This window comes from Mangifera indica, chromosome 4, assembly GCF_011075055.1.
Source record: "Mangifera indica cultivar Alphonso chromosome 4, CATAS_Mindica_2.1, whole genome shotgun sequence".
Taxonomy (NCBI): Eukaryota; Viridiplantae; Streptophyta; class Magnoliopsida; order Sapindales; family Anacardiaceae; genus Mangifera; species Mangifera indica.
In genome coordinates this window covers 16,551,288-16,578,939 of record NC_058140.1, presented here as the reverse complement: position 1 = coordinate 16,578,939, position 27,652 = coordinate 16,551,288, and the positions used below count along the sequence as shown (strand labels likewise).

At 33.8% G+C, this 27,652-nt stretch overlaps 5 protein-coding genes across 5 annotated transcripts; all 5 read left to right on the top strand.

The window, feature by feature from the left end:
- The first annotated feature begins 343 nt into the window (after nucleotides 1-343).
- LOC123213115 lies at nucleotides 344-1,409 on the top strand. Its single transcript, XM_044632476.1, has 2 exons — nucleotides 344-614; nucleotides 753-1,409. Exons 1-2 carry the CDS (start codon nucleotides 452-454, stop codon nucleotides 1,208-1,210), a joined length of 621 nt encoding a protein of 206 aa, XP_044488411.1. The 5' UTR covers nucleotides 344-451; the 3' UTR covers nucleotides 1,211-1,409.
- A 3,254-nt stretch (nucleotides 1,410-4,663) lies between these two features.
- LOC123213114 (protein MAK16 homolog B-like) lies at nucleotides 4,664-8,375 on the top strand. Its single transcript, XM_044632475.1, has 9 exons — nucleotides 4,664-5,029; nucleotides 5,130-5,239; nucleotides 5,487-5,605; nucleotides 5,722-5,819; nucleotides 6,006-6,093; nucleotides 6,183-6,314; nucleotides 6,458-6,569; nucleotides 6,983-7,122; nucleotides 7,901-8,375. The coding sequence occupies exons 1-9, from the start codon at nucleotides 4,968-4,970 to the stop codon at nucleotides 7,940-7,942; spliced, it is 903 nt and encodes a 300-aa protein (XP_044488410.1). The 5' UTR covers nucleotides 4,664-4,967; the 3' UTR covers nucleotides 7,943-8,375.
- Nucleotides 8,376-10,016: 1,641 nt separating this feature from the next.
- Nucleotides 10,017-12,564, top strand: LOC123214845 (plant intracellular Ras-group-related LRR protein 3). The gene is made up of 3 exons (XM_044634849.1): nucleotides 10,017-10,721; nucleotides 11,388-11,554; nucleotides 11,690-12,564. Exons 1-3 carry the CDS (start codon nucleotides 10,161-10,163, stop codon nucleotides 12,336-12,338), a joined length of 1,377 nt encoding a protein of 458 aa, XP_044490784.1. The 5' UTR covers nucleotides 10,017-10,160; the 3' UTR covers nucleotides 12,339-12,564.
- A 523-nt stretch (nucleotides 12,565-13,087) lies between these two features.
- LOC123214034 (exocyst complex component SEC6) lies at nucleotides 13,088-15,663 on the top strand. Its single transcript, XM_044633722.1, has one exon. The coding sequence runs from the start codon at nucleotides 13,249-13,251 to the stop codon at nucleotides 15,496-15,498; it is 2,250 nt and encodes a 749-aa protein (XP_044489657.1). The 5' UTR covers nucleotides 13,088-13,248; the 3' UTR covers nucleotides 15,499-15,663.
- Nucleotides 15,664-18,009: 2,346 nt separating this feature from the next.
- On the top strand, nucleotides 18,010-19,739 carry LOC123214829 (protein DOWNY MILDEW RESISTANCE 6-like). The gene is made up of 3 exons (XM_044634828.1): nucleotides 18,010-18,650; nucleotides 18,750-19,077; nucleotides 19,386-19,739. Exons 1-3 carry the CDS (start codon nucleotides 18,175-18,177, stop codon nucleotides 19,632-19,634), a joined length of 1,053 nt encoding a protein of 350 aa, XP_044490763.1. The 5' UTR covers nucleotides 18,010-18,174; the 3' UTR covers nucleotides 19,635-19,739.
- The last annotated feature ends 7,913 nt before the right edge of the window (nucleotides 19,740-27,652 follow it).

Below are 27,652 nucleotides of genomic sequence, written 5' to 3'. Positions count from 1 at the left end.
AAAATTTGACTTTTTGAAACTTAAATGTAACAATGTCATTTTATTAAACCTTGGGTGTGACATGTAATTTGGCCTATTGAATATCAAACACAGTGAATACGCCCTACCATGTTCCTACTTTTGTGATTTTCAAAGATACAGGACTAAAATTACATATGCTTTGACGCAATACTTTTTTTATTTTATTTCCGTTTTCAACATAAATTGCAGCTAAAATGTGGACGCCTGTCCTGGACGGGCTAACGTTTGTTTTTTTTTTTGTTTTTTGTGAAAGGAAATTTTGTAGCCATAACTAATTACGCATTTTACCGGTGGAAATCTCCCTGCTCTAAGCCAAAAATCTTCTATAAATAACTCGTCTAGAGTACCAAACCTAGGCTTGAAGACGCCACTACCCAACTATCTTCTAAGCTTCTTCTTTTCCGATTCCTTCTCCTTACCTCTTCAAATCATGGTTGGATCTTCACTTAACACCCTCAAACCCTCTACCACCACCATCAAATTCCTCTGCAGTTACGGCGGCAAGATTCTCCCCCGTTATCCCGATGGTAAACTCCGTTACCACGGTGGCGAAACCCGCGTCCTTGCCGTTGACCGTTCCATCTCTTTCAGTGGTTAGTTTCTATTTCTTTTGATATTGATTCTTGATATTTTTGCGTTGATTGTTGGTTTGTATTGCGTTAGTTTAAAGAGAGTGGTGTACACATATATGTAGTTTGATATAGGGTGAAATTATGGTGTGTGGTTTACAGAGTTGTTGTTGAAGCTTGAAGAGTTGTGTGGAACATCAGTGAGTCTTCGTTGTCAATTGCCGACGGAAGATTTAGATGCTCTGGTTTCGATTACCTCTGATGAGGATCTGGCTAATCTTCTGGAGGAGTATGATCGTGTTGCTTCACCTCCGGCTTCTTTAAAGATCAGAGCCTTTCTTTCGCGGCCAAAATCATCTAAAAAAATCTCAACCTCATCTTCTTCATCATCATCTTCTTCATCGCCAAAATCATCCGCTAATTACACAGCTTCAACTTGTACCACCACCGGGTTTACCGTAAACGATAACTGCCACCGTCATATCACTGCTCCGGTAGCTTTTCCTCTTTACTTGGAAAAATCTGCCGCAAAGAGTAAAACTCCTCATCATGCTTATAATTATGCTTATGGAAACCCTAGCCAGATCTACCTCATTCACAACGGAAACTACTGGCAATAATACTTGGAACTGATGGGACCAGAAATAAGAAGGACACTATAGTTTTTTCAAAAATGCAAAATAGGCAAAGAAGTTGAAAATATATATTTACACATATCATATATATGTAATGGCATTGGACTGTAAACCGTTAAGGATTGGTTTCTTTTTATGCGTCGCCATTAATGAAATTTCAGTCCGATTTCGTATTGAATCCAAACTTATGTGATGGTGAGTTGGTTCCTTTTCCTTTTTCTTTTTTCGGATGTATATTTATTAGTTTACTCCATTATTGATCAACAGCTTCCATTATCATTCATTTCATTTACCTCAGAGCGGTTGTGCTTTTTCATGGTTGTCCGTTGTGTCAGATTCTGTGCCGCGCTGTGTTCCTTATCTCTTTGGTTCCACTGCGGCATAGCACCTATGTATGTATGTATGTATGTCTTCTCCATCATCGTTTTGATGCATTTGTATGGCGTGTTCGGCCACTATCATTTTCTGCGTCTGTCACGCTTTGTCCATGGCGCATACGCCTTTATCGTTCTATCTTTATCTTGTATTTATTTATTTTTTTTAATTTAATATTGCGATTTGCAGGCTAAGGAAGTGAAACTAAACATGAAGGAGGATTTAAAATAAACGGCTTGAGGCTGATGGCAAAAGAAATTCAAGGGCTTGATTCCGTTAAATTCGGGTCAGGTAGGTTGTTCTTCTCGATTCCGTTAAATTCTCTTTATTAACAAGCTACCCAAAATTCTGAAAATTCATTTCATTGATTTTGAAGATTAATTTTAGTTGAATATTTGATCAGGAATTAATACATATTTCATTTTTCCTTGTAAGATATTATTTTATTTCGGTTTAATATAGGCATATGGGGCCATGACGACGATTGGTTTTCATTTTGACCAGATTGTAGTGATCGTAATGGGAAAGCCAGAATCAAACAAATAAGTCCAAAAACAGAACGGTTGGAGATAGACAATGAGGGACCATGCATGTATATGGGGTGCACAATATCCCATTAATTGAATGTTGAACAAACAATTACTTGAAGCTCAGCCGACCCGTAAAGGCCTTCTTCATCCATGGCCCATGACAGCTGGATTACGATGGTCCTGCACCCTGTGTCTACAATAATTATAAGAATAAAATCCCATATCATGAACTATAAAACTTAAAAAAGGAAGACAGAAGCCATTATTAATTATGATTTTTATAATCAAAAGTAAAGGATCTCCACCCAAGTAGCATTCAAAAGGAGAAGATCAAGATTCCCGTGGATGTCTAAGTTTTTGGAGAGATGTGAGTAATAATATATATAGAAGCCAAACAAGAGTGAAAAGGAGATGAGTATTGTTATTTTGTGAAATAAAGAGGAAGTGGTTATCCTGCCCCACCCACCATGTGCCATCTTTTTCTGTATTTCTGTCTTAATAATAAAGAAAAGGAGCCACCCAAACCCACAGATAACAGAAGAAGAGCATCTCAATTAAAATAGTGGGCAGTTAATATCATGGATCCCCTGAAGAATCCCGTGTGACATCCGCCTCTATGACTGGCCTAAAAATGACCCACAATTAAGCTGATAGCCATGAAGATTGTATATGGGCTGCTGGGGAGTGGGGACCCTTAGAAGAGAACACATGAAAGCGTCACCAACTTGATAAGAATGTTAATTAAACTAAGATTCATGATGCATAGGTCCAAGGAAAACAATGAGAAAATTAAATTAAATCACCAAATACTTAAAGAGTTGTTATGTAAACGAATTATGATAGATCGATAAGATTGCTCATATGAGGCTTGAAATATGTGGCTGATTCTTGAGCGCTAGGAAATGGGATATTGACAAGTTAGATATACTTATTCAATAGATATTCATTTTTCCATATATGCAATTACGGTTAGATTCGAATCGAGTTTGTTTGAACTCGAAATTGAGTCAACCCTAAGTCAACTCAAGCTCGAACCAATATTTTTGAGCTCGAATTGAGTTCGAGCTTGCTTGTCAAAGTTTGTAAATTAAAAATTTTGATACAAAATGATATTATTTTGATCAATATGTATTAAAACGATATGGTTTTAATAACGAATTAATTAAAAACTCAAATTCGAAATGAACCAAGTCAAACTTGAACAAAAATCAAACTCAAACATAACGAATCCGACGAGCCCAAGTTTGAACTCAAGCTCTATTATTATTAAATCGAGCCTAGCTCGAACTCAAATTTAATTCAATTCGAATCTAACCCAATACGCAATCTTTTTGTGGACAGAGAGGTGAGTTTGTTCAGAAGTGAGCCAGTTAACCAAAGCTGGTGAAACACGTTTGGAGGAAATTCAGGGACAGGAAGTAGATTTTATCGGGAATAGATGGGATGGAGTGATGATGGATGGGAAATTATGCCATTAATGGACCTACCAATTGCTTAGTTCCTTATTGCAATTTTGTTATCTCAAATCTGAGTGCAAGTTGCATTACTTAATTTTTAGGAAAAGCTAAATGAGTATATTACGTAATACATGATATGGAAATTATATGACTAAGAGTATATATATTTATTTTAAATATATAAATGAGTATATATTTATCTATATTATTATATAATTAAAAATTATTTTATTTTTAACTTAAAATTATTGAATTATATAATGATATATATATATAATATTTATTTATTTATATATTTAAAATATATACTTATAATTTTTTTAAATAATTAAATAGTCTGATAAGATAAATTATCCTACAAATAAGATTAAGATGCAGGAATACCTACAAAATTTGTTTACAAGACATGTCATGGAGATACCCTTCCATGGATATGTAAAGCCAAATTTCTCAATCCAATCCAATCACGGTGCAAAATAAATAATATATTATTTGAATATTTAAAACTATTTTTATATATTCATTACTTGAATAAATAAAATTCGAAAAATATAATAATTTTTAAAGTGTTGGCCTTTTGAGCTTATCACCACTTTCCATTTCAATTTTTTTTATTATTTTGTCAGATTGACTTTCACCATAGCATAAATGAACAGAATTTTCCAATTTCTGAGGGAAAAAAAAAAAGAGAAGAAAATACAAAAATATAAACTGAATAAACCCATATTAATCAGTATATGGGTAAATTGGTTATTGCAGCGGTCAAACCTAGTCTTCAATTAATTTAACACCAATAATTGATGGTATGGTATCATTTTAATTAATAGATAATTTTATTTTTATACAGTAAATCAGTCGATTCATAAAAAGACAGGGTTGAAATGGTCAAGTCATCAATAGATTTATGGATAAATTCGTAATATTAGTCTTCAACTGTTATTAACTTGTAATGCCATAAACGGACGGTTGGTTGCACGCAAGTGTGGTTATTTTCGTAATTTGGGTGGGCTAAGGGCCTTCGCCAAACTTTCGGGGTGTGTTTAGAATCAAGCCCCAACAATTGGAAGAAGAGGAATCTAGGTGGGCTATGGCACCCACTAATCAAAACGACGCTGTTTCATTGATCGACTTCAAACGCCAGTGTCTCCTGCCCTAGAAATACAAAAAAACTCCCGGTAAACTCCTAAAACCTGAGGAAAGAAATTAGATGGTGGCCACCGAAGCGGCAAAATGCAGTTAAAACCGACTTCTAATTTACAGAAACGCCTCTACTCTCTAATTTGTAATCCTTCGTTCACTTCTTGTGTGTAGTAAATCTTTATAAATCTCGAATCTAAACCCCTCTGTTATTTATAAACCCTATAAAAAGAACAAGTAAAGATGCAGCACGATGAGGTTATATGGCAAGTTATCAGGCACAATCACTGCAGTTTCATGGCCAAGTGAGCCTTCTGCTGTACCATTTGTTTCTTCAGCTTGATTCAAATTTAGTTTATTTGCATTTCTTATACGATATTAATTTGAATTTTGATTGGTTTGTAGGATCGAGACGGGGAAGTTCTGTAGAAACCCTTATAATGTAACTGGTATTTGTAACCGAAGCTCTTGCCCTCTCGCTAACAGTCGATACGCCACCATTCGTGACCACGATGGTACCTTTTTTGGATTATGAATCTTATTTACCTATTTTCAGTTTAAATCGCCGTATTTGTCACTTCTCCCTGTCGTTTTTTTTTTTTTTTGGATAAACTACGCTATGATGCAAGTTTATAGTGACCTTGACGGACCTTCAGCTGCCTGCGGGCGCTCTTATCTTTTGAGTCTGTGAAATAATGTGCTCTCTTGTGCATTGATGAAACTATTGTATGTTTATTTATTTTGTATTTTGGTGTGCTGCAGGTGTATTTTATTTATATATGAAAACTATAGAAAGGGCTCACCAACCAAACCAATTGTGGGAAAGAGTTAAGTTGCCAAGGAATTACGAGAAGGCACTTGAAATTATTGACAAACATCTGGTATGGGAAATCCAGCTTGTGTTTGTACGACATGTTTTGGTTATCTTGAATAATTAAACTTGTGGGATGTTAAAGGCGAACAGTCTGAATTTCAATGTGCTTTCTTAACTTGACAGATGTATTGGCCCAAGTTTTTGGTACACAAAACAAAACAAAGGTTGACTAAAATGACTCAGATGCGGATTCGCATGAGAAAGCTTGCTTTGAAAACAAGGTTTATCGCTTTTGTATGCTTTCAACTGCTTTCAGTTGTAGATTTTTCCTGATATGAGAATAACATCTACTATATAGCTGTCTAAATCACCTGTAATGTTGTGCATAGTCAAGTCCTTGAGCTGAAACAATGTTTTTTTATAGCCACTTTTATTGGTATTTTATACTCCCTAGTTTATGTTTTTAGGGAGAAGATTATGACAACACCTAGGAAGGAGAAGAAAAGGGAGGCTAGAAGGGAGGAAAAGGCTGAAAAAGCAGCTGTTTTAGATAAGGTTATTTTCCCAGTCATGCTACTGAAACACATGAACTACATTTTCTCAATAGCTCTTAGCATCACCACTTTTATTGTTTTCTTCTGCAGAGTATTGAGAAAGAATTGCTGGAGCGCCTGAAAAAGGGGGTTTATGGTGACATATATAATTATCCTGCTGACAAATATAATGAGGTCCTTGATAAGGAACAGCTGGCTGCTAGTGATTTGGAAGATGATGAGGTAGTTCTATAAGAATGTCATCTGAATTTACTTGCAATTTCCCAATTTCTTAGTCCTCATCGTATTGATAAAATTATTCTTTATGAAAACACATATTTTTTCTGAAAGAAGCACTGAACTTCTTTGTTTGTGATTGAAACTAGGAGGAAGCTGAAATAGAATATGTTGAAGGGTATGACGATCTTGAAGAGGAGGAGGATATGGAAGATTTTAGTGGACTTGCAATTAGTAAGTCCCATACAGATGATGATGATGGTAAGAATGGTTTTCAATGCTTTCCTTTTTGTTGCCTCTTGTAATATTATGGGATATGTATGCATGCATCAACTTTGCACAATGTATAGATACATCAGTTATTTGCATGTGTGTCGGTTGCTGATAAATATCTTCATTTAAATTGATTGTTAGTAATTGTCGTCTGCTAGGAAGAGCTTTAATGTTGAAAAATAGCTAGTTACACCTTACTATAGCATGTTGTTTGAGTCTCATACGAATATGATTGTTCACTTATCTAAACTACTGTGCATTGCCAATTTTCTTTTTGTTAATTTTGATATTGTGTGTCTGGTTCTGGAATGCTTCTCATTCATTGTATCTGAAACATTAAACTGAAGTGTTATTATATTCATTTATAGAAATGTGAACTTAATATTGGTGTAATGATACAGTTGGAGGGGATGATGATTATGAGGAAACAGTAGCAATTGATCGCAAAAGAGAAAGAAGAGAATCCAACTTGTCTTTGAGAAAGCTAGAGAAAGATGAACGTAGTGCCAAACTAAAGAAGAAAGCAAGGGTACTTGTTGAGGTGAGGGTTTATCTCCACATACTTGTGTTCTTTTCTCTTGCATTATGAGGTTTAATGATTGATATAGATACACCATCTTTCTTTTTACAAGTTATAGAACCTTGTTGTTTTGAGATGCGTTAAAAATCTTAAACTGGTCTTAGTGATTACACTTCCATTGAGGATGATAGCTTTATCTCTTAAAAGCAAAGCAAGCATACCTGCCTCAAAGAAGTATGGTTGATAGATGTTAAATCTGCTCGGCAAAGTCTCATCTTAAATCTATGAATTCTCCTTAGAGTTATCTTTCTGCCTGGAATCATGTTTGTTAAATCATAGGCAATCTTATTTTATCTTTGCAAAATTTTATTCCTAGTTCTGCTGTGCCTGATTAGGCATGCCATTTGGTATGCAATACTTGTCTTGAAACATATCTTCCACTTGATTGGGAGTGAAAAGGAACTATTGTCAAAAGGCGCTAAAGAGCACCATAGATTCCTACTTCATTGAAAGTAAATGGTTCCTGGTGAATTTTAAACTTATCATGCTAGCATATGTTATTATGGCTTAATTATGGTTATAGTTAGATCTGATTGATGATAGCATAAGTTTTTCGACAATTTGTTCCAAAAATGTTTAAAACAATCTTATATGCAGTGGTCTCATAATTGTTATATTCAAACTGAAACCAAATATTGGAAGTGATTGTTATTGGTCATGGCACATTCTGTTTCTGCATGGTAAGTTGATGTCAATACAGTTCGAGTTGATCTTGATATCTCAAATTGAACTTTTTCAGGTTGAGCATGATGTGGATGAGAGACAAAAAGCAGTCCACTGAGTGTATTGCCTTCATAAGGAGTGGCAGTGGCAAATTTTACAGTCATAAGATATAACTGCAGAGATTGTTAGTGAGAGGGAGGGCAATCGTTGTATTGTCGAGTTGCGGTATCTAGCAAAATTTTGACCTGATGTTTGAGAGATACCTCCTTACCTCACCTTATACTTGTCTGTTTCGTTTTTTTGTTTTTCCAGTGTTTGTATTGGACCTGATGAGTTTAGGAGCTGAATTCTTTATTGCTTATAGCTAGTTCTTGCTTCGCTTTTTCCATCATCTTGTTGTTTCATAAAAACGAAAGAAGATATGGAGTTTGTGGTGGCATACCCTGGATCACGGAATGTATTATAATTAGTGATATTTGTGTGTGAGAGGAAACTATCATTGACAAATATTTCCTTCCTGGTAGTTGATTTAACATTTGTCTTACCCGAAATTTGTTTGAATCTTGTGTGTGTGTGTGTTTTAAGTAGTCTTTGAAACGATGTTTTTCCTTTTAACCTGTTCATGGGATTAGGAATCTAGGAGTAACTTGTTCATGTTTTTCCTTTTAACGAAGTTAGTTAGTTGCTTATCTGGAGTTTGTTAATTTGTGTCACTTGAAAGGTATCGATGAGGTTATTGATAGCCAAGCTCAAAGGATTTTTGACACACAATCAATCCTTTTCTGCATTCTCGATGGCAGATAGACAATACAATTTTTAGCTATCTATAATGTTTAGAAAAATATTATTTTATTATAATTTATTAAGGATAAATTTAATAAATAAGGAAGGACAAGTATCAACATCATTTAAAATTACTTACCAAAATTAAAAAAATATTAGAGATAAAATTTAATTCGTTAATTTGGATGTTTGGTTTGTCCCTTCTCGAATTGGGAGGAGCTTTTGCAATAAAAACATGGATGTAGATGAAGATAAAAATAGATATATCTTCAACTTATTTTTTCTTTAGTTCGTCTTTTTTTTATATATTTTTAAAATTTTGAAATATTAAAATACTCTTCAAAACTTTAAATTATTATAAATATATTTTAATATATTATAAATATTTTATTATTATTTTAACTAGGGTAAGGAGGGGAATGAGAGACTTTTTTTCTTTGCAGGGATGAGAGATAAATTTTTCCGTGGAGAGAGGAAAATGACACCTTGTCTAACCATATCACGGGTGGGGCTAGGATGAGAAAAGATTTCCCCTATAGGAACGGAGATAGAGTATTTGCTCTCTTCTTATCTTATCTAATATATATATATGTATCACCATGTAGTTGTAATTACTTGTTTATTTTTTATTTTATTTTATTATTAAATAATGAGAATATGATTTCGTTATTAATATTATTAATGTGTTTTTAAGGTCTTAATATTTAATTTTTTACATCATTTGTAAAAAGCTAAAAATGTTATATAGTTTGTTTTATTAATAGATTTAGAGTAATTTGGTGAAGAAAATAAAATACTAAAGACACATAAAAGAGTAAAACTTAGATTATATCATATCAAACTAAATATAATTTAGTTTGAGTTAAAATAGTAAAATTTTGACACAATTCTAATTTTAATTTAAAATATTTTATTTAAAATCTGAACTAATACAACATTAACACAACTGAGAGACATGTATTGTCATAAATAATTTTTATCTAAATTCTCTTTTATATTTTTAGATAACTAATTTATATAAAATTAAATTATTTATTTATTTGTCGGGAAGTGATATAGAAGTCTTGGACTTAGATTTCACTTCACGCAGACAAAAACCCACGACCCCACTCATAATCTTTTTAGTCCCCGTTGTTTTAATTATTACTATTAAGGACGACAGTTTCAAATACCATTAATATCAATGTTTAATAAAATTTTGATAACTTTAAAAGAAGATATTTATATTATTTTATAAATTTAAAAGCCAATTAATTTTTTAGCGAGTTAAAACTAATACAATAGTAGTATTTTAGAAAAACAAGGACAACAAATATTTGAAATAATTGTCCTTACATGTAATTAATGGAAACCACATGGGTTAAATTAATTCAAAGATATTATATTGAAGACAAATTCTGTTACAGATGGCAGCGATCGGATCAACGCCATAAACCATGCTGGAAACTTTACGCAGTTTTCCCTTCACTTGCCTCCACTTTCTCATCTAAGCCATCTTTCTTACCTATCCAACCCTATCATATCGTATCATATTCATATCCTTCACTCGCAAAATGGAACCCCTTTCAAACCCTCTTCTCAATTTTACTTTATCCCAACTCAATCCTAATGCTCATCCACCTCTTCCACCTGAAACTAGCATTTATTTGACTACAAAATATCCTTATTTGAACAATCCTAAAATTATCACTGCACTGACGCAAGCCCTTCCCCACCAAATTGCCCAGACCCACTTTCTCATAAATTCCCTGGGACCTCGACCCGACCCAGACGCTGTCTCTGCTGCTCGATCCAAGATTGCCCAGATCCATGAAACGCCATCGTCTTTGCCAGACCTTGAGGCTTACAAGGCGGTTGTGAGATTGGAGAAGATGCATCAAGAGTATCGGAGTAAATTGAGTGTAGCGGAGGAGATGCTTCATCGGGTTTACGAGTCGGTTGCGGTCGGGTTGGAAGATGTGGATGAGGAGGTAGTGAAGATACTGAGAGAAGCGAAGAGTGGTGTGGTTGTGGAGAGAATTGAGCTTGTTGAACGTCAGTTGAGGTTTTTGCCTGAGGATTTTGGAAAGCTTCATGGGTTGCTTGTGCTTAATCTTTCTCGCAATGAATTAGAGGTAACATTCATTTACTCATTTATATTCTGATTTGGATATGTTTGCGCAAATTTTATTTGTATTATAACAATGTTTAGTTTGAGCACTTGTTTGTGTGAGAAAATAAAGGAGACTCTGATTGGGATCTGTGAACTTGCGAGTTTGATTGATCTTTGTTTCAGTTGGATCTAGTGCTGAAAGGAATGTTTGCATTTCTTGAAAATTTTGGTTCTTATATGGTAGACAAAATTTTGTTCTGCTGTTATTTTCAGCATGTTTGGGCAATTCCACAATTACCTAGCTGAAATTTCACGAGCTAAACGTTTAGACTTAGGCTTCCTGTATCACTTCTCCCAGCAGGACCTGGCTTCTTTCTCTTTTGTTTTGGCTTAAAATATTTGATATAGTATTTTAAGAAGATGCTGATAATTTTCCAATTTTCAGTGGCTGGCATTTGAAAATTTTCAAAACTGTGTATGCATCTGATACAATTCATGTGAGTACATGCAGTGTTTAGTAGTTTGAATTAATTTAGATCACAATATACCAAATTGAAGTGTACATGGAGCTGTTATCTTAAAAAATATGCCATTTCTCGGTCAATGAGGGGAGTATGTTTTATGGTGGATGTGTATTGAGTTCCTTTAATTGTTCCTTAAAACATCTGGTTTAAAATGTGCAAAACAGGTCATTCCTGACTCGATAGCAGGATTAAAGGAACTTGAAGTGCTTGATGTTTCTTCCAACCTGCTAGAATACCTGCCCGACTCTATTGGATTGTTGCTTAGTCTGAAGGTCCTTAATGTGTCAGGAAACAAGCTAAATACCCTTCCTGAAAGCATTGCTGGGTGCAGGTATTTTATTAGAATCTGTTTTCTGTTGTGGCAGGTTTTCTTTCATGCTACTGATCTTAGAAGATATTTTTTTTCATTCTTTTTGGCGGATTCACTTGGTTTGCCTCTGAACATTGGTTAACACTTCTTTCACAGTTCACTGGTGGAGTTAGATGCAAGCTTTAACAATTTGACATCCTTGCCTGCAAATATGGGATATGGACTACATCATCTTGAGAGGTTCTCAATTCAGCTGAATAAAATCCGCGCTCTTCCTCCTTCTATTTGTGAAATGAGGTCTCTGAAATACCTGGATGTTCATTTCAATGAGCTTCATGGCCTGCCATATGCAATTGGGAGATTGACAAATCTTGAAGTTGTGAACCTGAGCAGTAATTTTAGTGACTTGACTGAGCTTCCTGAAACTCTTGGTGATCTAATCAACCTGAGGGAACTTGATATTAGCAATAACCAAATACGAGCTCTTCCTGACACATTTTTCAGGCTTGAAAATCTTACCAAGCTTAACCTGGAACAGAATCCACTCATTATTCCCCCAACAGAGATTGCGAATAAAGGGGTTGAAGCTGTCAAGGATTTTATGGCAAAGAGGTGGCTTGATCTTTTAGCCGAGGCACAGCAGACAAGCACGGAAGAAGCAAACAAACAGCAACAAGATCAGACTGGATGGCTGTCATGGGGAACGTCCTTGATGACCAACTTTGTTTCAGGAATTTCTAGTATTGGAGGATATCTGGGAGGAGGAAATGCTTCAAGCGATCCATATTTGGATCAGCAGTTGTGATCTTGCAATACGAAAATTATCATGTACAGTTGATGAAATAGCCTATGGTCCATATATACTGTTTTGAGCGAATAAATTCTGTGACTTGTATAGAATGGGGGATTGTAAGAGGCCTTGAACATGGCTTATTGCTTCTCTTTAGGCGCAGAAACTGGAGTCTTTTGGCAGTTTAACAAATTGTATTGTCTGGAGAAGTTTATTTATGGCATTATAATGGTATTGTCGACGTGCCCATATCATATTTACGAGAGATGTGTCAAAGTAGTAATTATATTTAATAATTATCTAATATAATTAATTTAAAGATCAACAAAAGAAAGAAAATTAATAAATGGTATAAATTTATTAGAGGAAGGTATGGATAATATAATATTATTAGTTATGATTTTATCTTTAATTAAAAATCATTCAATCATATGATGATATATATAAGTTTATATGTATTTATATACTCAAAATAAATATATATAATTTTATTACAATCGTAAAATTAATAGTGAAATTACATTTAACAAATTTTGGAGGTTAAATTGTTGTTCAACATGGATAAATATTATATGACTAATAAAGGTTTGCATAAACTCTATTATAATCATCTGGGTTTTTTTCATTTATACATATATTTATTTATTTATTAGTAGAATTAATCTTTTGGGCCCTGTTATGCGGACCACTAAATAGCCCAATGGTTGGGCATTTGTGACGATGTTAGAATGAAAGACGGACCAACTCGTTAGTCAATGCGCCCCCCAATTGGGATTACTATTTTCTCTTCTGTCTTTTAAGATATTTTCTCTTCATTGTTAAGATTAGAGGTAACTTTTTTCTTTTGTGGTCGGTGCGACTGCGATCGAGCGTGAGGAAGAGCTAGATCTGGTGACAATTGAATCAACTCAAGTCAACAGGAGTAATGAGCAAGATGATGAGTGAAGATCTGGGCGTGGAAGCCAAGGAAGCCGCGGTTCGAGAGGTCGCAAAGCTCTTAACTCTTCCGGAGCTTCTCCACTCCATCACCGACATGAAAGCCGATTACATCGCGCGACAACAGGCGAATGATGCGCAACTTAGTACGATGGTGGCGGATCAGATTGAACAGGCACAGAGTGGGTTGGAATCAATTGCCCTGTCTGAGAAGGCGATAACCCAGCTTCGTGAGAACTTCATTTTTATTGAAAAGTACTGTCAAGAATGCCAAAATTTGATAGATAATCATGATCAGATTAAGCTCCTTAGCAACGCCAGGAACAACTTAAGAAAAACTCTCAAGGATGTTGAAGGTATGATGTCTATTTCTGTTGAAGCAGCTGAGGCTCGGGAGTCCTTGACTGATGAAAAAGAACTCATTAATACTTACGAGAGGTTAACTGCACTTGATGGGAAAAGGAGATTTGCATTAGCCGCTGCTGCATCGCATCCAGAAGAGGTTGGCAAATTGAGAGAATATTTCGAAGATGTTGATGAAACTTGGGAGACATTTGAGAAGACATTATGGGGTCTTATTTCCAACTTCTATAAACTTTCAAAAGAAAGCCCGCAAACTTTGGTTCGGGCTTTGAGGGTTGTTGAAATGCAAGAAATTCTTGATCAGCAACTTGCTGAGGAAGCTGCTGAAGCTGAGGGAGGCGGTGTGATGGCAGCAATTGCAAACCCTCGTAGATCTTCCAAGAACTTGACACAGCAGAAGTTAAAGGTTCAAGGTAAAGGCTACAAGGATAAATGCTACGAGCAGATAAGGAAGACAGTTGAAGAACGATTCAATCCACTTCTTAAAGAGTTTGTTTTTTCAGACCTAAAAGCAGCTCTGGAGGAGGCACGAATGATTGGAGAGGAGCTTGGGGATATATATGACTTTGTGGCTCCATGTTTTCCTCCAAGATATGAAATTTTCCACCTAATGGTAAACTTGTATACTGAGAGATTTATTCAGATGCTGAGATTGCTCAGTGACAGGGCAACTGAACTGACAAATATAGAGATTTTAAAGGTGACTGGCTGGGTAGTTGAATACCAAGATAATTTAATTGGCCTTGGGGTTGATGACTCTCTCGCTCAAGTTTGTTCCGAGAGTGGTGCAATGGATCCCCTGATGAATGCATATGTTGAGAGAATGCAGGCTACAACCAAAATATGGTACTTAAACATCCTGGGGGCTGATAAGGTGCATCCACCAAAGAAAACAGAAGATGGAAAGCTGTATACTCCGGCTGCCATTGATTTGTTCAGAATCCTCGGGGAACAAGTGCAAATTGTTAGGGATAATAGCACTGATGTTATGCTATACAGGATTGCTTTGGCTATAATTCAGGTGATGATTGATTTCCAAGCGGCTGAAAGGGAGAGACTTGCAGAACCTGCTTCTGAAATTGGTCTGGAATCTTTATGCGCAATGATAAACAACAATTTGCGCTGCTATGACCTTGCGATGGAGCTCAGTACTAGCACCCTAGAAGCTCTTCCACCAAATTATGCTGAGCAGGTTAATTTTGAAGACACTTGCAAAGGTTTTCTAGAGGTTACAAAGGAAGCTGTGCTCCGAACTGTGAGTGTTATCTTTGAAGATCCTGGGGTGCAAGACTTAATTGTGAAGCTTTATCAGAAAGACTGGTGTGAAGGAAATGTCACTGAGTACCTAGTTGCGACATTCGGTGATTATTTCATAGATGTGAAGATGTACATTGAAGAGAGATCATTTAGGAGATTTGTTGAAGCTTGCTTGGAGGAAACAGTGCTTGCTTATGTTGATCATCTTTTAATACAGAAGAACTACATCAAGGAGGAAACCATTGAACGGATGAGACTAGATGAAGAGGTTATTATGGACTTCTTTAGGGAGTATATAAGTGTTAACAAAGTTGAAAGCAGAGCCAGGGTACTGAGTGATTTAAGAGAACTTGCTTCAGCAGAGAGCCTGGACTCCTTTACACTCATCTACAGCAATATTCTCGAGCATCAACCTGACTGCCCGCCAGAGGTTGTGGAGAGGCTTGTTGCACTGCGAGAGGGTATACCCCGGAAGGATGCAAAGGAGGTTGTACAAGAATGTAAAGAAATATATGAGAATACTCTTGTTAATGGAAATCTACCAAAGCCTGGTTTCCTTTTCCCAAAGTTGAAGTCCTTATCTGCTTCTAAAGCATCTCTGTGGCGAAAACTGACTTAACCACAGCCGCCCTCATGTTAGTATTTCACTGCCCTTATTGTAAAACTATGCTTGTAGTTACATTCTGTATGCTTTTGTAATTTTTTGTTTGCTGTTGTTATTCATTGCTTTTTCTGCAGCATATTATTCTTTATAATTCTACTTCTGGTAGCTTTTGGTGGACAATTTTATATTTTCTTAGCTTCCTAAGTGTCAGTTATTTCATCAGTCATTTCTTCGCAGTTTCTATACCCATAAATAGTTTTGGCATATTTTTTTACTGCCATTTTCATATAAAGCCAATCTTTTATCACCCCATTGTTTCATTTCTCGTTTTAATGGAGACAACACCAAGACCAGTCCCCTTTCTGTTCCTCCCAATTCATTCTCCCTGAGGAATCGACTTGAATGATTAAATTCTTCCCTGCCAAATTGGTGATTTCCCCTCCCCACAAGTAGAGAAAACATCACGAGCTTGTGAAGATTATGGCTTCTTCCAGATTATTAACCATGTATTTCCCCAAGAATTATGCAACAGAATGATGACTTATTGGAATTGCCTTCTGGGAAAAAAAAAAAAAAAGAAAACAATTCTTCATTCGAAGCAGGTAAAGCTTTTCAGCTACGTCAACAGCCAAGGCCAAGAGAGGTTTACTACTATCTGGAGCTAAAACCCATGGCATCTCAGTGGATCTGAGCCATCTTTTACCAGAAACTCTATCCTCGTATGGGTTTTTCACATTAATTGTACTTTCACCTTTCTACTCAGCTTTGCAGTAATATTCATTTGTTGGTTGGATTGGCAGGGAGAGGTGTTTTATGAGTATGAGTAGGCAAAGGAGATTGGTGCACAAATGTTTGGAGGAGATTAGTTTGTTCTTCTATTCTATGTGTATTGGCAGAAAAAGATTTGTTTATTATATTATAGTGTATATCTTATCAAAGACGGTTGTTTAACATGTATATGTTCCTCTAGGTGGTGTGTCCAAGTTATAAACATAAACACGACAGCATTCCCAACAGTTGGAATTAGGGATGGCAATGGCCTGCTGCGGGGGGTTGTATCTCGTGACACTATTGATAGCTAGAATCAGATAGTTAGAGTATTAAACGATAATATGTCCCTCCAAACTATTTGACGACAACACTTGTTTCAACTTGTGTCAGCTCAACAGCAATCAACCAAGCTAGATCAAAGAGAAAAGCCCATGGAAAACAACAACAACAACAACAATGAGATTACAAATGACTTCACAGAAAAAATTTTTTTATTAATAAAAAGGGTCCCACTCTGTATAGCCAGTTTTGATCACTCAAATCAAATTGGTCAAATCTATGTAAGTAATAAACATAGAAGGTTATTCCCCTACCTACCCCAAAAAATGAAGGGACTTCAAGTTCAATGATATAACGATCAAGTCTACCATTATCATAATGATATTATCATCTTGTAAAGGCCAAATATGACTTTATCAACAAATGATTCTGTAAATAAAACACTTGTGTCTCTCTTACACAATTAATTAAAACATATTGCTACACTCTTCTTCTTTACCATTCTATTAACCATCGATACAGCCCTAATTATATCAAATTAAATATAAACTTTAAAACATGAATCTTTGTTTAATAAGACCTTGAAACACAAACTCTTAAACACCACAAGAAAGATGATAATAACAACTTATGCCAAATTAGGTAGAGTGAAAACTGATTCGAATAACAAAACGATGAAGAACCATAACAACTTTGAGATAAGTTATCTGAAATCAGTAAGGAGGAGTAAAATTTAACTATATAGATAAGGTATTATCATCCAATCCAATCCTAATTTGATGGCCATTTGTATATCTACCTCTTAAAAAATTGACTAATTTAATTAATTGAACTTATTTAAAACTCTAAGCCATGCCATCTCAACATTATGATTTATACGTATTTAAGAATCATATTTATAGGTGGTATTTTCTTAAATATTTGGGCCTCTGAAACATATTTATTCTGATCCTAGTGGTTTGGGCGTTTGGGACGGTATTAAAATAATAGGCCCACTAAATGATCAATCCTCCTCTCCATTGGGCCATCTTTTGTCCTCATCAGCTATTTTCTCTCTATTCATCTATTAAATAAATTGTTTGTTTATTGTAATCTAGACCATTTCGGCAACCTAAAGCCTTCAGATTTTCCCAGGCATGATCCATGCGTATATAAAATAAAATAAAATCTAATTTTATTTATTGATAGAAGGTATATAAAAGAGAATAAAATATATTTTACAAAGTTTTATATATATATATATATATATATATATATATATATATATATATCTGATCAATATTATATGATACATAAATAAATATATATTTATATATATATTATTATATAATTAGATATTATTATATTATTAATTTAAAATAATTTAATTATATAATAATATAAATAAATAATATATTTAATTATATACTTAATTAAAATATTGTGTATCTTTTATATCTAAGATTTTTTCAACCAATGCATTTTGTTTTCGTGAGTATACGCTGAAGGGAAAGTTAACATAGCATTTCGTCAACTATTTCAACAATCATTTGTTCACTGTTTCAATTCCCATAAATTGTTTGGACGATTTCTCAAATCGTCATATTCTTACAAAGCCGATCTTGTATCAGCCCTTTTTGTTTCGTTCTGGTTTTCAATTTCATGGAGACGTCACTTTTCCAGTTTACCTGCAACGGCAATTATATCCCTCTTTCTGTTCCCCCAAATTTCATTCTCCCAGAGGACAAAAGGCCGCACATATCTGAAGTTTCCAGTTTGGCCTCGATTCCCGTCATCGACTTGAATGATCAAATTCACACCAGTGAAAATGGTGATTTCCCCTCTCCGTTAGTAGAGAAAATATCGCGAGCTTGTGAAGATTATGGCTTCTTTCAAATTATCAATCACGGAGTCCCCCAGGAACTATGCAGTAGAATGATGACCGCCATTACCCACTTCTTGGAATTGCCTTTTGAAGAAAGAAAGCAATTCTTTACCACAGATCTTACCGAGCGGGTAAAACTTTTTAACTACTACCTCAAGACCCAAGGCGAAGAGAAGGTTAATATGTGGAGTCAATGCTTCTCTCATCCTTGGCATCCGTCTGATCTTTTACCAGAAAATCCACCTCAGTATCGGTATTTAGATTAATTAATTGTACTTGATCTTCCAGTTCTGCTTCATAGTTTAAGCTCTATTGTGGTACATTGATACATTTGTTGCTTGGATTGTAACAGAGACGTGTTTGGTGAGTACGCAAAGGAGATTGGTGGACTAATGAATAGGCTTCTGAGCTTAATATCTCAAGGGTTGGGGCTACAAAAGGAATACTTACAAAAGATGCTTGGCGAGGTGCCTGGTCTTAAAGCACAAGCAAATTACTATCCGCCGTGTCCTGAGCCTGAGTTCACCTTGGGACTTGGTGCACGCACAGACTTAGGTGCAGTCACCGTTCTTTGGCAATCTGAAGGAGTTAGTGGTCTCCATGTGATTAAGGATGGGAAATGGGTGTCTGTTGATCCTGTTCCCGATGCATTTGTCGTCAATCTGGGTGATCAAATCCAGGTAAACAATATATCACTACAAGTATTTCTAACAAGTAACTTAATAACCTAGCTATCAGCTGTCATCTTGAACTTGGTTGTTAGATATTTCACTCATTCGGTGAACCACCCTGCTCATCTTCTTCACATTAGGTTGGAATTAGTCCATATGTAACGTGGGTCAACTTCAAGAATTGGGAGATCGATGAAGTTAGCTTGTTACATAATTATTCTTCTAAAGTTCGCCTCCTGAGATGAGTTGACTAGTTAATAAAAAAAAGATTAATATATTGGTTTCATTTTGCCTTTTTTTCAATTGTACGTATGTAGGTTTTAAGTAATGGAAGGTATAAGAGTCTGCATCACAGAGCTGTTACCAACAAAACGCAAAGAAGAATGACATTGGCAATGTTTTATGCACCCAACAACGACTCTGTGATTGGTCCAATCGAGGAGCTGCTTGATGAAGCACACCCACCGTTATATAGAAACTACCGCTATGCAGAGTTCATACAAGAATTCAATAAACAAGAAGGAACAAGGAGGACAGTGAAGAAACTTTTTGAGCTACCGAAGTAATGAAAAATTACTTATTACACTATAGTGACTATCCACTTTGGTTTCATTGCCAAGGGAGTTTCCTGGAAGCTAATAGTGATTCCGTCAAACTCACTGGAATTCGAGATTGGATGATCCTTTATATATATTTGTTTTTTTTTTTTTTTTGTTTATTATATCAAATATGTACAATTTATACTACATGTGTTTCACATGAATTAATTAAAGAATAATGTTTTGTATGTATATGATTTTATTTTTACTTTAGAATAGCAAAATCACACATCATCATTCTATTAAGGCCAAATGACTTATTCTCACAGAAGGTTTTCTTGTATTCTCAAATTAATATCTATTAAATATTAAAAATCTAAATATCTATCTATATATTATTAAAATTAACATAACTAATTAAGTTTCAAAAGTAAAATAATAATTTAATTAGTAATATATTAAAAATAGTAAAATATTATTAATTTTCTTCCTAATATTATAAAACTAACCATTTCTTTTATGATTAAAACTTTAAAATATTATATATATTTTTTTTAAGTTTTTTTTTCTCTCTCCCTTTTTTTGATATTGTCTTTGGACAAAGAGTCTCTATTTAGAGATGGCACTAAAAAAAGGGATGAAGAGAGAAGTTGACTGAATACGACACCGGAAAAGGGAGGGGGAAAGAAGAGAAAGAAACTTTAGGAGAAAAAAATATAACATTTCAAAATTTAATCTTAGAAAAAAAAAAAAAAGATTTTCTAAACCTAAAAAAAAAAAAAATAACATTAATTGATTCTATTAATTTTAACAGTTTACAAATAGATGTTTGAGTTTTTAATATTTAACAATTATCGATCTAAGAATACTACAAATATTAGATGGGAATAAATCCTTTGGCCTTGTATTAATGTATTTAAGATGACCCCAACCTTTTGGTACAATGGAGGATAATAGATTTAATCACAAAGATAGAAACTAATGTGATCATGTTGATTTTAAAAAATTATCAATTGGACATAGATTTCAAATATACTTTTAAAAATCAATAAATAAATAAATATATATATATAAAAATATAAAAACACAACTAAATATATATCTGAAATATTATTATATAATTAAATAATTATAAATTAAAACTAAAATAATACATTAATTATATATTTATAAAAAATATATATGTATAAAGGCCAAATGACTATTTCCCACCCAAGGTTTGATGTTTTCTCAAATATCCCCCTTTTAACTATAGAAATACTAAATACCCACCCATGAGCAGTTAAAATTAACGATGGTAAGGATAAAATCATCATTTTCTCTATAATATTAAAAAATAAACTAAAATATAAGCTATTTTTGCCCTCCTAAACTTTGAAAACTAAAATTTTTCTCCAGCCAAAGTTATAAAAAATGACAATTTTACCCTAGGGTTTCGTTTTGAAATCTCCGACGACATCTCCAGCTCCATTGCCGACGGCCTCTCCCTCTGGCGATATCTTTCCTCCCATTTGAAGGCCTGATTGGTGTCAAAGACGCCTTGGGAGACTAAGTTCTTCGTCTTCCCAGACGAAGCCGTCGTCTTCCCGACGAAGTTCTTTGTCTCCCAAGACGTCTTTGATGCCGATCGAGTGTCCAAAGGGAGCAAAGAGATCGCTAGAAGGAGAGGACGCTTCGGGAGGGAGAGGCCATCGATAATAGAGCTGGAGATGTCAGCGGAGATTTTAAAACGAAACCCTAGGGTGAAACTATCATTTTTTGTAACTTAGGCTGAGGAAAAATTTTAGTTGTTAAAGTTTAGGAGGGCAAAAAGAGATAAAATTTTCAGGGGTTAGGGTTCTATTAAATTTAACTGACCATGGGTGGGTGTTTGGTGTTTCCATAGTTAAAAGGGAGATATTTGAGAAAACATTAAACTTTGAGTGGGAAATAGTCGTTTCGCCATATATAAATATTATTCTTTAAAAATTATCCACGTGATTAACTCATCAGTAATCAGACGCTATTAACGGCGGCCGATCCATCTACTCTCCTGACAAGAACATATGTTGTAAAGGACCTTTAATTAGATAAATATGTGAATTAATTTCTTATCAACTTAGCCAAGGTTGAAGTAAATGAAGATAGAATAGGAGTGATGAGGAAGAATGATGGATCATAAAATGAGGGTTTGGCAGAGGCATTGTCATTCAAGCTTAGGATTTAGGATAAGAAAGGTTTGGAGAAAAAATTAAAGCTGGCGGATGTTCTGGGTGGAGAATATGTTAGGGACCATACCATACAGATAATAGAGTGCATCACTGGATTTGTTTTAGCTTTAGGGGACAAATTGCTCTGGACTCATCTTGGACTCATCTTAGACAGCTCTTAGTGAAGCTTAAGCAGTAGTTTTATTGCCATTAATAACCATCTCTCCCTACATTAAATCTTTCTAAGTTGCCGCCTCCTTAATCTAACTCGATTATCCTCATCAAGCAAATTAGAATAACGGGGGTTACTCAAATTCGGGATATTTATAAATAATTATTGACCCAAAATAAATAATCCCGATCTTGCTTTTTAACAAATGAAACCCTATGCAAAAAAGAAAAAAAAAAAACTTGTTAGTAACAACTAAAATGCTTCATTTTTAATCTCTCTCACTCATCTTGAGACTAAAACTTGAAAACAAGAAAAAAAAACTAGATTGTTATATTTAAATATCTAATCGAATGATTAACTTTGTGATCATTTTTTATTGTTCTTTGATGTGTTGATTTGATTTTCGTTAAGTATGAACTGCTTTTATCGTTTTGCATGAATGAAGCCCATTACGTGTGGCATGTATAATAGGTTTTAATAAAATTTTACAATATGTACTAAGGGCGACATTCAATATTTCAAAGTTCTTGAAATCTTTTTCATACTTCAATAACTGGGGCCAATTGTTATATAGTCAAAAAGTTATTTCTAAAGTTGACCCTTAGGATATGACTAAATATGACGATTAATGAATAGTAATTGAGCAATACTCTAACTCATAAGTTGAAAATCCAATTTCGAGATAGATAAACTATCCTCTACAAGCATCAAGGCAAGATATCAGATCGATTCATCTCATGATTAAACAATATATAAATGTCTTTTCTTAATTTAATGATTTGCAAACTATTGAAATCTAATATGAAGTATATACATTTCAAAAAAGCAACGAGCAACTAGAGACTAAGAAACTCTTATTCGATAGTTTATAAAGTGAAAAAGTCTATCTAAGTCAAGATCATTGTTGTATTATCACCAAAAAAAAGAATTTGTCTAGATTCTTCTATAAGAAATCTTCATAACACTCACTAGTTAGACAATAATGCCCCTTATATATAAAATAGTATTGATGGATGCAAGATTTTCTTTTCTTTGAATTCAAATAACAAATATAATTGAGAAAAATTCTAATCCAATATAATTTGAATGTACATTTCTCTCTAAAAATTTTATACATAAATAGGCAAAGCACGAGAGAAAGGAGACAGAACAAAACAATACTAAACATAACAATCATACAAGTTATATTTTGTATTGCTTATACTTTTATTTATTATCCACATTAAGTATACAAATAATACATATTTGATACATTTTATTACAAAATTGAATAATTTTAAATTCATATAATCTCAAATATATATATATATATATATATATATATATATATATATATATATATATATATATATATACTCAAAATAAATATACTTAACATTTTTTTTTAGGGTTTTATTCACTTTTAATTGTAGTTTCATTCAAGGTTCCATAAACATACCCCAAAATTTACTATCTTTTTTCTAAGGGGACTCTCCATATCCTTCTTATATCATTAGCACCTGAAATTAAAGAAAAGAAAATATAAAGAAGGCTTTAATTAAGTCTCATCAGGGAATGTGCAATCGCTATCCATGCATGCACCTTATCTCAACTCATATTTTTTGCCGGCACTTTACATTCGTGCTCCCACTTTCTTTCTCTCTCCGGCCAATACTTACTGAGGTAGAGGCTGCGCCGTCACACCAAAAATCTGCGTTACTCTTTTTGACAGACCAAGAAGTAACTATAAATATGAGTAAATTATTTTTTCCCTTCAAAGCTTTACAAAATCACAAGTTTCTATGTATTGAATTTCTAAATTACAAATTTTTATTCAAAGCCAAATTATGTTAAAACAACTGATAGTTAGAAATACTAAATTTTGGATGGAAAAATAATTTAGTGTATACTTGTTTAAAATTAGAAAAAATAATGAATTATTGACAAGAAAGGAAGAGCCTTTTTCATTTTTTCCGAATTGCCACGCTGCCGACACAACACATGCATGCAGCAACTATTAATTCTGAATTCTATGAGAGAGAATGAATTTGTTCAGTGAGTAGTTTAGGTTTAGGGTTAAGATTTCAAGACGACAGAAATGTTGATTTTTGTCTCTTCCAAAGATTTTCCAGCTCTCCAATGTGTGTAAGAGACTGTAAAGTACCAAAAACTTAAATACCAACTTTATTTTATCGGAGTTAATTGGAAGGTCTGTCATTTTAAATGTCAGAAATATGGAGATAGGAATTAAGGAGTTCTCAGTGAGAAGCCACGCGTTGCACAGAATACTAATCACTGATCGCCAAAAAGGAGATTCAGCTGTATATGTTTGTTTGTTTGTTGAGTTTTTCTAAGTTTTTCGTTAATTTAGGTGAGTAGGGTCTTGTCGACCTGTAGTGTTGCCGGTATATTTTTGGATCTCGAAAGGTCTGAATCAGAGATTCAAGTCAGGGTTACGGTTTGAAGTCAGGAGGTCTACAGTGGGTTGAACCGCCGTTTCACTCAGGTGTTTGGATGGTTTCAGGTACTAGGAGGAAACATGGTGTTTACTGGGTTGGTTATATGATTAAAATAATGAAAGGAAAAACATAAACGAATCTGAAGGGCCTGTACAAAGAGAAAATGGATCCGGATATGCTTAATGTACGAATAGGAGCATTGATTGTTTCAGTCTTCCAATATCTCAACTACTGTTTGCTTTCATGGAATCCCTGGTTTCAACCGTAAGGAACCGTTAAAAGCATTATTATACTCAGGGCGACATACATATAGTCACTGTTCAAGAGTGGTCGACGTGACAAGGGTTTTAACAAGTCCCATTTCAATTAGTTAATTCTACAATATCTGGGAATATCGTTATAGATTTGAAAAAGCGAAATGCATTATATATCTATGTTTGATAAACTTTTTTACACTATATATTAACATATAAAATAATATCATTTATAAGCCTCCGACCTTTATATAAGTATATTTACTCATTACAATATTTTCATGATTTTTGAAATGAGTAAATATGTAAATTATTTTGTCATGTATATGATAAGATTGGAGGCCTGATTACAGGATATATTTCACCCTTTTAAGTCTCTAATGATATTCTCAGAGGTTATATGATTAACAGATCAAAATAGATCTTGTCAGGTTTCTTCATATATGATTGTTGATGTGCTTTAGTAAATGTGTGCGATTATTGGTTTTGTGAGTGGATTGTTGTTTATTGGGATATTTCAGTCATGGGATATGTACATTATCGCCGAATGGTACATTGAAGGCCATTTATGTATAATCTGATAGAGCGCTGAAACTACTACCCCAATAAATCTAATGACCCCCAAGTTATAATACCAACGAATGTGAAAGTAATTTCTGAGAAGACAATATGGAAGATACCATATGGATAAATCGGAAATTTTAGCTAATGTACACGTATACCTACTTATATCATTTAATTTAATTTTTTTTTATATATATACACACACACACGACATAACTCTCAGAATAATATTAAAAAAGGCCAAAGGATTTATTCATACCTAAAGTATGCTATTTTCCTAAATTTTTATTCCTTAACTTGAAAATTTTCAAACATTTACCTATAGACAGTTAAAGTTAATGAAACTTTATCTCCTTAAAATTTAATTTCTTTTTTTCTCCTTAAACCCTAAAAACAAAAAGTTTTTTACTATGGTCAAGTTCTAAAAAATTATATTTCCCCTCCTAAGATGTAGTTTTTAATCTTCAGCGTTACCGTTAGTGATGAAGAGTTCTTGACTCATTACCATGCTTTGACGATCTCTTTCCCCTTCTCTGAAACTCTGACTAAAGATGAGATCTTCATAGATCGAAGTTCCAAGGGGAGGAAAAAGACTGTTGGAGTATGGTAATATATCAGGGACTTTTTGCCGCCAATGAAGATACCAGATTTGATGTTGGAGATTGAAAACTAAAGGGAAATATCTTTTTTTTTTTTTAACTTTACCCAGAGAAAAAGCTTTTAATTTTTAGGATTTAGAGAAACAATTAAATTTTAATTTATTTTTAATATTATAAATAAAAATAATAATTTTATTATTAAAATTAATAGACTTAATCCCTTGTAAATGAATATTTAAGATTTTTAAAATTAAATAATAAAAATTTAAGGAAACAATATATTTTGAGTGAGAATAAGTCTTTGGCCATTAAAAAAATGCTACGTTGTTTTTCTACACAACGCATTTGTTTGAACCGTACGCTTAAATAAAGATAAAAGGTTGTGACCTGATCAGTCACTTTCTATCAATACAATCCATGTTTAAATGAGGCAGGTTAAGGGTGGGATATGAACCCCAACCCTCTCATTCACACGGCATTAGAAAGGGTTATAATTGAAAAAAAATAATGTTATATGTATAATTTTTTTATATATAATTTTGTGTATAAATAATGATATATTATTATATAATTAAATAATTAAATATTAAAAATAAAATAATATTTAATTATATAATAATATATTAATATTTATATATAAAATTGTATAAAAAAATTACATCAATAATTACATTGATAAAAAAATATTTAGAGAAAGGTTAGATGCCTCGTTTCGGAAAATGGACAACTCTAACCATTCTTTATTCTGACTCAAGGGTACAACAACAAGCAACTTTTAGTCAACCAACAGAACCAGAAGCTAAACCCCATCTCTTAAAGACCCTATTAAACCCTACATCAGACAACTGCATGTGATCATAATCCTTGGTTTTCAAACCCTTAACATCGCTAATACCCCTTCCAGTTTTTCCTGAAAACCCTCATGAAAGTAACCCAAACCAAAGTTGGAGAAACAATTTCTGAGCGCCGCCGGTGAATCATGATCACAGTAGGGATTCAGACAAGAGAGAGAATTAATGAGAAAGATAGCTCTTAAACTTCCAGAAAATTAACTGAACCTGCTCTTTATGTTTACTCTTTATTTCATGTTAGATGGAGACGTGTATATTGCAGAATCGATTATAGAAGTGCGGTGATTTCTTCCAGATTTTCAAGATAAACAAACAGCGGTTGAAATGAAACTTATAATTACTCCATTAATATCCTCGAAATCGGCCTCTTTTATTTTTTTTTTCCCCGTTTCTCTTAGAAATATATGAAGGCGATTACTCTGCAACAGGTACTCTCAGCTGGAACGCCCAGGTCTAACCATTTCTTAAGTTAGAAGTTTCAGAAAGAACAGTTATCATCATTAAAATTCACACGTAAAATTTACAGTAAAATAAACTTAGTAGGAGAGGGAGACCCATTTATTTTTTTGCTTTTTTATAAAAATGATAAGAAATTAATTGTTAATTACCAAGTAACCTGATAATTTCCTAAGGTTAGGGGTAACAAGGAGATGCATGCACGTATGTACTTAAGAGAATGTTCCATTATTTTTTACGGGAATATCAGCCTGTTAAAATAAATGGTCCTAACTTCAAAATTAGGTATTTTTAGGGTTAATATAATTTCAATGGAGAGAAGGTGAATGAAATCTTCCAAGAGCCACCTCGAGAGACCTGGGATTTGGAAGAAAGGACACGTAAATCATTATAACATCATCCTTCCATGCATAGAATAGTAAAAATGAATATGGTACAGAAGCTCCACTAAATTATTCTTCTTGACGAAACTAAAAACAAAAAGTTGTTAATGCGGAGAATGAATGATCACAAGTTTAGTGG

Bases quoted from the DNA above. Each gene is read 5' to 3' on its own strand.
- LOC123213115 (XM_044632476.1), top strand. From the start codon at position 452: ATGGTTGGATCTTCACTTAACACCCTCAAACCCTCTACCACCACCATC. The intron at 615-752 runs GTTAGTTTCTAT...TGTGGTTTACAG, and splicing joins CCGTTCCATCTCTTTCAGTG to AGTTGTTGTTGAAGCTTGAA.
- LOC123213114 (XM_044632475.1), top strand. From the start codon at position 4,968: ATGCAGCACGATGAGGTTATATGGCAAGTTATCAGGCACAATCACTGC. The intron at 5,820-6,005 runs GTTTATCGCTTT...TTATGTTTTTAG, and splicing joins AAGCTTGCTTTGAAAACAAG to GGAGAAGATTATGACAACAC. The intron at 7,123-7,900 runs GTGAGGGTTTAT...GAACTTTTTCAG, and splicing joins AAGCAAGGGTACTTGTTGAG to GTTGAGCATGATGTGGATGA.
- LOC123214845 (XM_044634849.1), top strand. From the start codon at position 10,161: ATGGAACCCCTTTCAAACCCTCTTCTCAATTTTACTTTATCCCAACTC. The intron at 10,722-11,387 runs GTAACATTCATT...TGTGCAAAACAG, and splicing joins TTTCTCGCAATGAATTAGAG to GTCATTCCTGACTCGATAGC. The intron at 11,555-11,689 runs GTATTTTATTAG...CTTCTTTCACAG, and splicing joins GAAAGCATTGCTGGGTGCAG to TTCACTGGTGGAGTTAGATG.
- LOC123214034 (XM_044633722.1), top strand. From the start codon at position 13,249: ATGAGCAAGATGATGAGTGAAGATCTGGGCGTGGAAGCCAAGGAAGCC.
- LOC123214829 (XM_044634828.1), top strand. From the start codon at position 18,175: ATGGAGACGTCACTTTTCCAGTTTACCTGCAACGGCAATTATATCCCT. The intron at 18,651-18,749 runs GTATTTAGATTA...GGATTGTAACAG, and splicing joins GAAAATCCACCTCAGTATCG to AGACGTGTTTGGTGAGTACG. The intron at 19,078-19,385 runs GTAAACAATATA...GTACGTATGTAG, and splicing joins ATCTGGGTGATCAAATCCAG to GTTTTAAGTAATGGAAGGTA.